The sequence below is a fragment of the Trachurus trachurus genome, assembly GCF_905171665.1.
Source record: "Trachurus trachurus genome assembly, chromosome: 13".
Classification (NCBI taxonomy): domain Eukaryota; kingdom Metazoa; phylum Chordata; class Actinopteri; order Carangiformes; family Carangidae; genus Trachurus; species Trachurus trachurus.
This window is the reverse complement of record NC_139892.1, coordinates 39,909,326-39,921,517: the sequence shown is the minus strand read 5'-3', so window position 1 is coordinate 39,921,517 and position 12,192 is coordinate 39,909,326. Positions and strand designations below refer to the sequence as shown.

The window sequence follows — 12,192 nt, the reverse complement described above, 5'->3', positions numbered from 1 at the left end:
TTATGGACAGTTCATAGATCTTTCAGAGATAGGCCTATGTAAGTTATTGTGGCTGAATTTGTCTTCATTTATGTTACTTTGTAAAAAAAGAAAGTCATTTAGGCTTTTGTCTTAGTTGTTAAATGTTGTTCTTTGGCAATAACTGAATTTTTTCATAGCTATTATATTTCTGTGTATTTGATGAGGCCTACATTTACACGCTGATCATTAAAGGAACAAATCAGAGGTTACTCAGCAGTTACTTTACTTGAGTAGATTTTTCACCAAGTACTTTCTACTCTTTCTCAAGTAAATGTTTGAATGGCTACTTTTTACTTTTACTTGAGTAACATTATTCTAAAGTAACTCTACTCTTACTTGAGTAGAGTTTTTGGCTGCTCTACCCACCTCTGGCCTCGTCCCTACTGGGCATTCTCAACCTGACAACGCAGTGCCAGCATCAAACTGGAACTGCATTAGGTCACCTTGGTGGGTAGCTCCATCCCTGTGGAGCTCCACTCAGGTCCCTTCTCCTCTCCTACATATTATTTACACTGAACAATGAGCACTTTATGTGAAATCATATGTACTTGAATGTATTTGATTTATTTTAAATACCCAGAACATCCCTGCACACTTTAGATAGGCACTCTACTTTATGAAATATCCTATGTACTTGAATAGCCTACTTATTTTAAATACTCACATCATTTTTTTTTATTCAAAACTTTGTTTCACATTACAAAACATTTTTTCAAAATAATATGCAATATATAAAGCACATCTATATTATAATACGCCAGGGGGAATTTAGTTTTCACATACAGTCTTATTGCTTTCTGGTTGCTTCAAAATCTGATGGAGGTTATGTATTGCTTGAGCTCACCGCTAAGAGCAATAAAGAAGGGTTTTTTTTTTTTTTTTTTAATGCACTTAAGGTGACATCAGGTAAAATGAGCCAGTTAAGGTTTGAGCCTCCTAGCTTTTTAAGTTTTAACAGGCAATGGCTGTAAATGATTTCAAATTGTTGCTACAACTGTAGGCTACTTGAAAAAAAACAATTGATTTGAGTGGTCTCTGGTTGCTGTTGTGGGTGGGACAATGCTTTATATCCAGCCTGCTGAGGAGAAGTGTGCGAAAAGTGGCCTGGCAAACAAATTTCACTTGAAACTGATAAGGTTGATAACTCCGTAAAAAAACAGATCTACAATAAAAAATGTGATTTATAATACACATTGTGATTCCCCCCATTGGATAGAATGCAAAATTCTTGCTAAGCTTACTTATTTTTAATTTAAATGCATTTTTTGTGGGTGGCCCATTTTACCTGACTTCACCCTACATTTCAGTTTAAACTCTCTGTTGTCTCCATCAGTGTCTCTCAGACGTCTTCTCCTCCTCCGGAGACTTTCCATAACAAACCGTAGTCGGATCATGGATGTGTTGAGTCGGATGTGTCGTCATCTGTTTGTCTGGTGTCATGTTTGCACCACACGGAGCGGTGTCGCCCCCTCGTGTCGCTTCATGGAGTCCTGCAGCGTCCTGGAGGAAACTGGAGATGAGTTCAGACACAGAGTCACTGACAAGCGGCGGACTGGAGATCGATATTATCATTAATGTTTTAACTCTTTATGGTTCAGTAGTAGAAATAAACAGCAGTAAAAACACCAGTCTCTCTACTCAGATAAAGAAGTCACCTCCCCTCCCCCACTTCCTGTTTAAACTTTACTTTCACTTTGACTCAGCGGTTGTGTCGCAGTTTGTTTCCCCGTGTGAAGGTAAGGTGAACAGTCTGAATGTTTTCCTCCTTAACACCTGTCGTTACCTGAGTTCTCTGCCTTTAACTTGTTGTTGTGTTGTTGTTGTGTTATTATAATGTTACTGTAGCTGAGTCAGAGCTGCAGCTGTAAAGTCTGGACCGACAGAACCGTGTCCTCCATGTTGTGTGGATGTTGTGGGTAGAACCGTGTCCTCCATGTTGTGTGGATGTTGTGGGTAGAACCGTGTCCTCCATGTTGTGTGGATGTTGTGGGTAGAAGCTCGTCCGGACAGCCGCTGGAGAACAGCTGGGACTTTGTCTGTGGTGAGTAGAGTGGTCTGTCTGTAGATTTACTACAGGACTGATGTGGACTCAGTGTCTGTCATTAGTCCTCATGTTGTCCTGGGCTCATTTTCACCCCAAACCAAAGTTATTTCCTTCATAATTTGCTTGTTTTTCATCAAACAGGTTGCGGAATTATGGGTGTTTTATTGAATTTAGTAACACTCTTTGTCCCCAGAGGACAAAATATACCATTATCACACAAGTTGTGTTTCATCTTTTTATTCAACTTCAGGCCAACCTATTAATTTCACACCTCATTTATATGAAATCATACCCATTCACAAAACAGAAAATGACCCCAACTGGTTTGACGGCTAAAAAGCACAAAACACAACATTATCACACATATTTGTGTTATAAGACGTATCAACATTCATCAGTCTTCATTCAGAATCAGTCTGCATGTGTCCTCAGATGCAGGTAGTGACAGTGTGTTGTGTGCAGATGTGTGCGTTGCATTTTTGGCCCATTTCACCTGTTTTGACATCAGTCTGGCGAGGGCAGGATGCAGAATAACCCTTTAGAGTGGTGGACCAGGATCTGGGTGAGGGGCAGCTGGGTGAGGGGCAGCTGGATGAGGGGCAGCTAGGTGAGGGGCAGCTGGGTGAGGGGCAGCTGGGTGAGGGGCAGCTGAGTGAGGGGCAGCTGGGTGAGGGGCAGCTGGATGAGGGGCAGCTGAGTGAGGGGCAGCTGGGTGAGGGGCAGCTGAGTGAGGGGCAGCTGGGTGAGGGGCAGCTGGGTGAGGGGCAGCTGGATGAGGGGCAGCTGGGTGAGGGGCAGCTGGATGAGGGGCAGCTAGGTGAGGGGCAGCTGAGTGAGGGGCAGCTGAGTGAGGGGCAGCTGGGTGAGGGGCAGCTGGGTGAGGGGCAGCTGGATGAGGGGCAACTGGGTATAGATGATGATGAAACGTTAGTTTTCTGCTGTTAAATGTTAAATGTTTTGGAAATGAATGTTGATATGTTTTATAACACAAATATGTGTGATAATGTTGTGTTTTGTGCTTTTTAACCCTAACCCACATTAGGGATGTCCCGATACGACTTTTTCACTTCCGATACGATACCGATATTGCAGCCTTCAATATCGGCCCGATATCGATATTGATCTGATATTAGGGGTGGTGAAAAAAACGATTATTTATATTTTTCAAATTCTAATACAAAGGAGATCCTCCTGTTGCTGACTGACAGGCTGCTGCTGTCATGTTCTTCTATGGGACAGACAGTAGTGAGCTTACTTTTGAACTGTAAAATATTAAAAAATAAACCTTATTTACAACTGTTATTGAATTACTGTATGTACATCAATGTCAAACAAAAGGCAAAATCTTCTTGCTTCAAGGTTTTATTTGTCCAAATTGAAGAAGCCTGCCCTACAGTAAAAATGGCACATAAAATAAAAAGAGGAGTAAAGCAATATATTAAGCAGCAATATTTAAGCATCAAAGATGTTTAATCAAACCCACATAGTTTGAAACAACGTTCAAAACACACAGCCAGTGTCACAACTAAGCATAAAGTCCGCTAGCTTAATGCTAACGTATAATGTAAAACGCCATAGACGGGCTAACAGAAATTAGCATTGTTAATTTAATTCTGGCTTTAGCACTGTTACCATCTATAGCACTGTTACTCGCGCCCGGTGTGAATGCACCGTACAGTCTATGGGCACAACGTGTGGACCAGCTGGTCTTCCCCCAGAAGAATCTGACCACCGACCCCGTCGGTAGTTAATTTGAACTGTACATTTAGAGCAATACAGCGCATTTACCCTTTATTAGCGGGCAAGCGCGACCTGTCCACCCGTGTCTGTGTGTGTGTGTGTGTGTCGCACACACGCTGTTGTTGTTGTGATCATGTGATCTCTGCATGTGTAGCAGTTGTGAAATGGTTGCTTATAGGCTGAAGGATGACAACACCATGGATCTGAGTTGGTTCATTTATTCTGCAAAGGCAGCACAGGGGCAGAGTCAGGAAACACACAGCTGCAGGTAGAAACAGTCTGCCTCCACAACAAGAGCAGCCACAGTTTGTTCCTCTTTGGCTGCTCTTTACTGTATTGTATGTCACAATGAAAAATAAATGAATAAAAAAATAAATGGATAAATAAATAGTAATAATAATTTTAACAAGATACTCTCCTGAATAGAAACAAAAATAATCACATGAAATGAACATGTCTATAACCCACTTGTAAATAATAATTATTAGAAAAACAGAATAAAAATCACCATGAAATGATCAAATAAAAATATTCCATACTTTTCCTCCACACAAGGACAATAATAAAAAGTGAAATAATGTGTGCTCTAGTGACGTTTTTACAGCTCTGACCAGACTCAACTCTCATATATTTACCACAAACACATCTCAGAAATCACATTTCAAAGCATTTTTCAGACAAAAGGCACCTGCAAAGGCAGCACAGGGGCAGAGTCAGGAAACACACAGCTGCAGGTAGAAACAGTCTGCCTCCTACGACAGGCCACAAAACACACACACGGCAGACGTCACGTTAAACCCAAACTACAGCCGCTTTTTCACCGTAAAACACAATTAAAAACACGGCAACACATTAATAAAAGCTGTCGTTACTTTAGCGCACAGTTTCAACCGCATTACATGACAGTTTAAGTGCATATTTTACAGAGCAACGTGAGAGCTTCACAACACGTCTTACCACAACAAGAGCAGCCAGAGTTTTGCCGGGAGTTTGGTCCGACGTCGCCCACGTCCCCCTTAGTGTGTTACCCCAATATCGCTCCCCCTTGCTACAGGTGAAGATGGAACTTAGAAATAGAAGTGATATAAAACAAAGCAGGAAATTCTAACTTGTTTTAGATAGTGTTAGCATCGAGCAGGTTTTGAGAATGTTCACCATAATTAATAAGAAAAATAAATAAATAATGACAATAATGAATGATCAGGCGAATAAAACAAAGTAAACATTGACCCAGCTACACATGCTGCAGCCGGGCGCTCTTCTTCTCTGGCGGGCGGCGCACCAACATTAAGGTGCAGTACCGCCACCTACTGTGTGAACGAGAGTCACCTATTCATATGGGACAGAAGTGCTGGAGCGGAATAATGGACTGCTTTTATCGGAGCGTTTATATCGGAGATTTTAGATGCAGTCCGATATAATCCGATATTCGTTTTTTTGGCTGATATCGGACATAAATCCGATATCAATATCGGATCGGGACATCCCTAACCCACATCACCCAGTTGGGGTCATTTTGACCCCAGAGGACAATGGATGTTACTATTTGCTGCCAGTAAAAAAATAAATCCTGATGGAAGTTTGTCATATACCAGTGTCTGTTAATCCATCAATTCATTTCCCTTTGATCTTTACTATATTTGAAATTATTCAGATTTTCTGTTTTGTGAAACTCAAAAAATAGGTATTATTTAATAAAAATTAGGTATGAATTACCAAAAAAAGTGTGAAATTAGTATTAATAGGTTGGTCTGAAGTTGAATAAAAAGATGAAACATAAATTTGTGTGATAAATGTTATGTTTCTGCTGTCCAGAGGACAATGAATGTTAATATTTGCTGCCATTAAAAAAATAGAAAGGGTTAAAAAAAGAACTTCTGATGTTCGTTGTTGTGATAGTGGAGCTGTGAGGTGAAATAAGTCTTGGCCCAGTTGTTGTGTGTGTAATAATCAGCTGTAGCTTGTTTGGTCCAGTGGTTTTCTACAGGGACGCTGTCCACACAGAGACTGTGTCACATCAACTCAGTGGATCTCAGTCCTTGTGTGTGTCAGTGGATGGAAACAGTGGTCCATGGATCATGTTGCTGGGCTGCAGCTTCATGACGCCATCTAGTGGACTGATAGTAGAAGTACAGCAGCTGATGGCAGCTTCCTCTTCCTCACTGCTGTGTGACTGCATTCAACTGACACTGATATGAAGCAGAGGAGAAGAGCCAATCAGTGGAGGAGCAGCTGGAGACATGATGGACATGTGAGCTGCTGTGCAGATGAATGATGTGTGTTTCCTCTGCAGGTGAAGCTACAAAGTGTGTGTGAGCTGATGTGGATGTGAGCTCAGCAGCATGGATCAGTGTGAGGACAGAGAGGAGGGAGCCCCTCCCTCTAAAACCAAGAGCCAGACCACAGGTCAAAGGTCAGATGAGCATCTCTAACTGTCCATGACTCAGATCACTGCTCCATCATTATTCACACTCAAAGCTCTGTGTGTGTTGTGTTCAAGGCCAAAGCAGCAGCACAAGACACAGTCTGGACCTGGACCTGGACCTGGACTTCGACCTCGTCCTCGACCTGGATCCAGCTATGAGTCCATGAAGAGCGACTTCTCCGTGGATCTTGATGGAAGGTCAGAATTTAAAACAGTCAGAAAGACTTTTCTCTCTAAAAGTCAGTTGTTGTGTTTATTAAAAGATTGAAGATATTTTTCATCAGTTTTTCTCCAACATGCACATTTATCAGTTGTGTTGTTGTTTCAGGATCCAGCAGCAGAGACCAGACTCTCCTGAACCCAGCTGTCTGTCTTTAAAGAGCAACATGTCAAAGGACTTTCCCATTACCTTTAAAGGAGGACGTGGATCAGCTGATCAGATGTAAGATAAAAGCTAAATTTCAGGGCTGTTGTGTTTCTGTTGAACGTTCCTCCTGTGGAGTCACATTTCAATGATTCTCTTTCAAATCTGAGTTATAAGGCAGACACACGTTGTCCAGCTGCAGTAAAGAGTCCCTGCTTGAACATCCACATGTTAATATTCAGTGATGCTCATGTAACCAATGTGAGTTGGCACAAGAAGGAAGGGAAGGATTCTGTAGTGTTCTCACACGTTTATTCGGCCCAAACCTGCGGGCGACAATTCAGATACCACACTTGTCATCATCCGTCTGTTATATCTCGCCCCTCAGTCATTGTAAACAGAACTGTTACACTTTTTTTCTGTATTATTTCCATTAATTTTTCCAATGGAAATGACAAAACATAAGCTATCTGTCCTGAATAAATGCAAAACATGGGGTGTGTAGCTACTAAATGAACAGAGAGCGCCAAAACAAAAACACGCAGCATTTGCTACATCTAAAACTTTAAAAAACAAACCTGCAGACGACAATTTAGATACCACACTTGTCGTCGTTCGTCGTTCACCCTCAGCCAATGTAAACATCACTGTGAGGGGAAGAAGGGAGGGGCTACAGAAGCCTGGAGGACTACGGGGGCTCAGGAGGAACAAAAAGAAAGCAAAATGTCCTCTCACAGGTAAAAGGAAAATACAGCTATTTGACTAGGATAAAATTCAAAAACCAAATAAAACATAAATATAATAATAAATAATAAAGGTGCTTTAAAAAAAATAAAAATAAAAAACTCTTACACTCAGTGCAGCACAGAAGCAACAGGAAATATGTCAGCACCATCTACTTAAACAGGAAGTAACCACTGGGTTAAAATCATCATTTCATTTGCACTAAATGTTGATGGTCTTGTTTCCACCTGGTAGAAGGAACATGGTGATGTTGGCTGCATCAAGTCGCCTCCTGGTGGCAGCTTTGAGGTGTGCAACAGGGCGAGGGGCCGATCAGTGGTTTCTAGTGAGTTCAGAGTGATGTCAGGCACAGAGAGCAGAGACAGAGGATCAGATCAGTTACAGGAGCTGAAGCTGAATCTCAGCAGCTGCTTTTTACAGGAGCAGACCAACAAACGTCCATAAATACTGAGACAGAGAACGAGCAAAACGCATGAAGAAACTAGAAACTTCAACTCATCTACAGAACAAAACACACAGATCAATGATGTTTTCTGATGTAAAAGAAATCTTCATCATAGTTTACAGCTTTTATCTACAGTAAAATAGAAACAAATCAAGGATTGTTATTTAATTATGGGATATAATCCCCTATTAAAGGGGACCTATTATGCTCCTTTTTGCACCAACTAAAATAGTTCCTGGGTGTCTTAAAGACATGTCTGTGACGTGCTTCGGTCAAAATACCCCAAAGATCAAACATCACAGCATTCTCAAAAACAGGGCTGTGCAAAACGGTCTGTTTCAGTGGCCCCTCCCTTTAAATGCAAATGAACCACTCCCTCAGCATTGCGTTACCATGACGATGTCTACTACTAGTACCTATACTGATTTGGCCAAAATGTAGTATGCAAACAAAAGCTAAATCTGCAGTAGGAAAATTGCCAGATCTCCAGTCTGCATCTGACCAGTCTACATTGTGTAATGAAATGTGCCCATGACCTAGTCTCACCCTAACCAAAGATGGTATGGAGTAGGTTTTGCCATGTAGGCTACTGTCAACATGTAACATGTAATATAAAAATGCAAAAATAAATATATAAAATAAATTAAAAATATATGCAGACTGGTCAGTTCATTGTAAAACAGTTATTTATTGATGTAAATGTGGTGATTTGTGCACATAGACTACAGAGCTCCGCAGCACTGCTCCTCTCCTCTCCTCCTCCTTCTCACAGCTTCACTTTTCATTCAAACTAATTCAACTGCCACAAGATTTCATCAATGAGACCAACATTCTGCTAAATAGACTAACCACACGGCGGTAAACGTCTAAAAAACATGCGGGTATGTTTATTAGCGATGGTTTTCTCTACCGCGATGAGCACGGACGTCTGCCCGGCCAAGGAGGCCTGCAGACGGACGCCTGCCCGGCCAAGGAGGCCTGCAGACGGGCTCTGCCTGTGTGAGGAGCCGCTGCAGCTCCGGAGCTCCGGTGCTCCGGTGGTCCAGCGTTACGTCGGTCCGGCGAACAACGTCGCCCCGGCGGTACGTCGCTTCTCACACAGGTACAGCTTCACTTACACAAAACGTCGGCGTAAACTCCTAAATAAAACTCAGTAAAGTGGCGCGACAGCGCTAAAACAGGCAGGGAAGAAGCAGGAAGTAGACCGCTCCGCTCTCCGCTGTGACACCAGCCACAACAGAGCAGCATGGGGGGAGGCGGGGCCGGCTGGAGCACAGACCTCGGCATGACCATGTAGGGGAGTCCGGCACGCATCGAGTGTAACAGGTGTGCAGAGAAATCCAAGAGAAATCCCAATCATCTAGCAGGGTTTACCTCCAAATGCATTAACCTCAGGATATGACACTTCCACGGCCTCTAGAACCATTATCCAACATTTTAAACATTTATAAAAGTCTGAAAAGCTGGAAAAGCATAATAGGTCCCCTTTAAATAGTTTGCTCAGACTGAAGATGTGCAGCACTTGATGAAAATCTTACAAATAAGTTTCTTTGGAAAAACATTCTGTTGAAAACCTAAAACTGTTAAACATGAGTTGTGTTGTTGTTTCAGGATCCAGCAGCAGAGACCAGACTCTCCTGAACCCAGCTGTCTGTCTTTAAAGAGCAACGATTCAAAGGGCTTGATCTTTAACTTTAAAGGAGGACGTGGATCAGCTGATCAGATGTAAGCTGTAACTGACAGTCAGACTCAGGTTATTGTAGAAAAGAACCAGTTTGTACGACGTGTTGGTGGACCAGGTCTGAAACCAAAGTGTCTCTGTCTGTTGTGAACGTCCTCAGGGGACATATAAAGTCCATCTTGTATTATCTCTCTGTCCTGATGTTGACTTGACACTGATTCCTCCACAGAGTGGACCAGGAGAGCTCAGAGGTTCCCAGTGGTCAGTCTGCCCAGCAGCATCAAACACACCTGGACTCCATATTTATGGTGAGGACATGTCCAACAGCTGCTGTTACATCTGTTGTGTTCACCATCATCTCCATGCTGCACTTTGACACCAGTGGATTGTCAGTCTGTCCAACATGGATCTGATGTTTGGCTCCATGGTTTTAGTTTGATGCTGTCACTCATAGAGTTTCTGTTACAGCTGCTGGAGGAGAACATGGTCACTTTTGTCAAGAACGAGCTGAAGAAGATCCACAAGGCTCTGAGTCCAGATTACCCACAATGCTCAGGGAGTCAGAGGGAGGATGAGGAGGTGTTGGACGGTGAGGATGAAGAGCAGAGGAGGAGCAGCAGAGAGGCATTAGTGAAGATCACAGTGAACTTCCTGAGGAGGATGAAGCAGGAGGAGCTGGCCGAGCGTCTGCAGAGCAGTAAGAGGATTTCTCTAAAGATTCAACATGATGGACAAATGAGACGTTCACTGACATCAACACATAGAGGGAAACATGTTCATGTAGTCGTTATTTAGAGGATTTAAATGTTATATTTTCTTTATGAATTTTACTGTGTTTTTGTTTATTCAGGAACTCCTGGTCCGGTTTGTGGACGTAAACTCAAATCTATCCTCAAGGAGAAGTTCCAGTGTGTGTTTGAGGGGATCGCTAAAGCAGGAAACCCAACCCTTCTGAACCAGATCTACACAGAGCTCTACATCACAGAGGGAGGGGCTGGAGGGGTCAATGATGAACATGAGGTCAGACAGATTGAAACAGCGTCCAGGAAACCAGACAGACCAGAAACAACCATCAGACAAGAAGACATCTTTAAAGCCCCACCTGGAAGAGACCGACCCATCAGAAGAGTGATGACAAAGGGAGTGGCTGGCATTGGGAAAACAGTCTTAACACAGAAGTTCACTCTGGACTGGGCTGAAGACAAAACCAACCAGGACATACACTTCACATTTCCCTTCACCTTCAGACAGCTGAATGTGCTGAAAGAGAAAAAGTTCAGCTTGGTGGAACTTGTTCATCACTTCTTCTCTGAAACCAAAGAAGCAGGAATCTGCAGGTTTGATCAGTTCCAGGTCGTCTTCATCTTTGACGGTCTGGACGAGTGTCGACTTCCTCTGGACTTCCACAACACTGAGATCCTGACTGATGTGACAGAGTCCACCTCAGTCAACGTGCTGCTGACCAACCTCATCAGGGGGAACCTGCTTCCCTCTGCTCGCCTCTGGATAACCACACGACCTGCAGCAGCCAATCAGATCCCTCCTTACTGTGTTGACATGGTGACAGAGGTCAGAGGGTTCACTGACCTAATGAAGGATGAGTACTTCAGGAAGAGGTTCAGAGATGAGCAGCAGGCCAGAAAGATCATGTCCCACATCAAGACATCACGAAGCCTCCACATCATGTGCCACATCCCAGTCTTCTGCTGGATCACTGCTACAGTTCTGGAGGAGCTGTTGAAGACCAGAGAGGGAGGAGAGCTGCCCAAGACCCTGACTGAGATGTACATCCACTTCCTGGTGGTTTATCTAAAATTGAAGAAGGTCAAGTATGATGGAGGAGCTGAGACAGATCCACACTGGAGTCCAGAGAGCAGGAAGATGATTGAGTCTCTGGGAAAACTGGCTTTTGAGCAGCTGCAGAAAGGAAACCTGATCTTCTATGAATCAGACCTGACAGAGTGTGGCATCGATATCACAGCAGCCTCAGTGTACTCAGGAGTGTTCACACAGATCTTTAAAGAGGAGAGAGGCCTGTACCAGGACAAGGTGTTCTGCTTCGTCCATCTGAGTGTTCAGGAGTTTCTGGCTGCTCTTCATGTCCATCTGACCTTCATCAACTCTGGACGCAATCTGATGCCACAACAACAAACAACCTCCAAGAAGACTGAAACAACAGGAGTCAAATCTGCAGAGACAAACTTCTACCAGTGTGCTGTGGACGAGGCCTTACAGAGTCCAAATGGACACCTGGACTTGTTCCTCCGCTTCCTCCTGGGTCTTTCACTGGAGACCAATCAGAATCTCCTACGAGGTCTGATGACACCGACAGGAAGTGACTCACAGTCCAATCAGGAAACAGTCCAGTACATCAAGAAGAAGATTGAAGAGACTCCCTCTGCAGAGAAAAGCATCAACCTGTTCCACTGTCTGAATGAACTGAATGATCGTTCTCTAGTGGAGGAGATCCAACAGTCCCTGAGATCAGGAAGTCTCTCCACAGATAAACTGTCTCCTGCTCAATGGTCGGCTCTGGTCTTCATCTTACTGTCATCAGGAGAAGATCTGGAGGAGTTTGACCTGAAGAAATACTCTGCTTCAGAGGAGGCTCTTCTGAGGCTGCTGCCAGTGGTCAAAGCCTCCAACAAAGCTCTGTAAGTGTAGAGATAGATGGATTTATTCATCATTACATAAAAACTCTTCTGTCTTTTCAACAGGACAGATAATA

At 43.3% G+C, this 12,192-nt stretch overlaps 2 protein-coding genes across 2 annotated transcripts in view; both read left to right on the top strand.

The window, feature by feature from the left end:
• Positions 1-5,337: 5,337 nt before the first annotated feature.
• Positions 5,338-9,512, top strand: LOC310995732 (uncharacterized protein; the record flags this gene model as incomplete). Its single annotated transcript, XM_083984855.1, has 4 exons — positions 5,338-5,360; positions 6,306-6,428; positions 6,559-6,672; positions 9,395-9,512. The coding sequence occupies 4 exons, from the start codon at positions 5,338-5,340 to the stop codon at positions 9,510-9,512; spliced, it is 378 nt and encodes a 125-aa protein (XP_083840981.1).
• The window catches only part of LOC310995730 (uncharacterized protein), a gene marked incomplete at its 5' end in the record, with an annotated part of 123,623 nt that continues 117,824 nt past the window's right edge, over positions 6,394-12,192 (top strand). Inside the window, 4 exon segments of the mRNA XM_083984853.1 lie at positions 6,394-6,428; positions 9,694-9,772; positions 9,933-10,161; positions 10,315-12,118. Of these exon segments, the coding sequence (XP_083840979.1) occupies positions 6,394-6,428; positions 9,694-9,772; positions 9,933-10,161; positions 10,315-12,118 (2,147 nt within the window).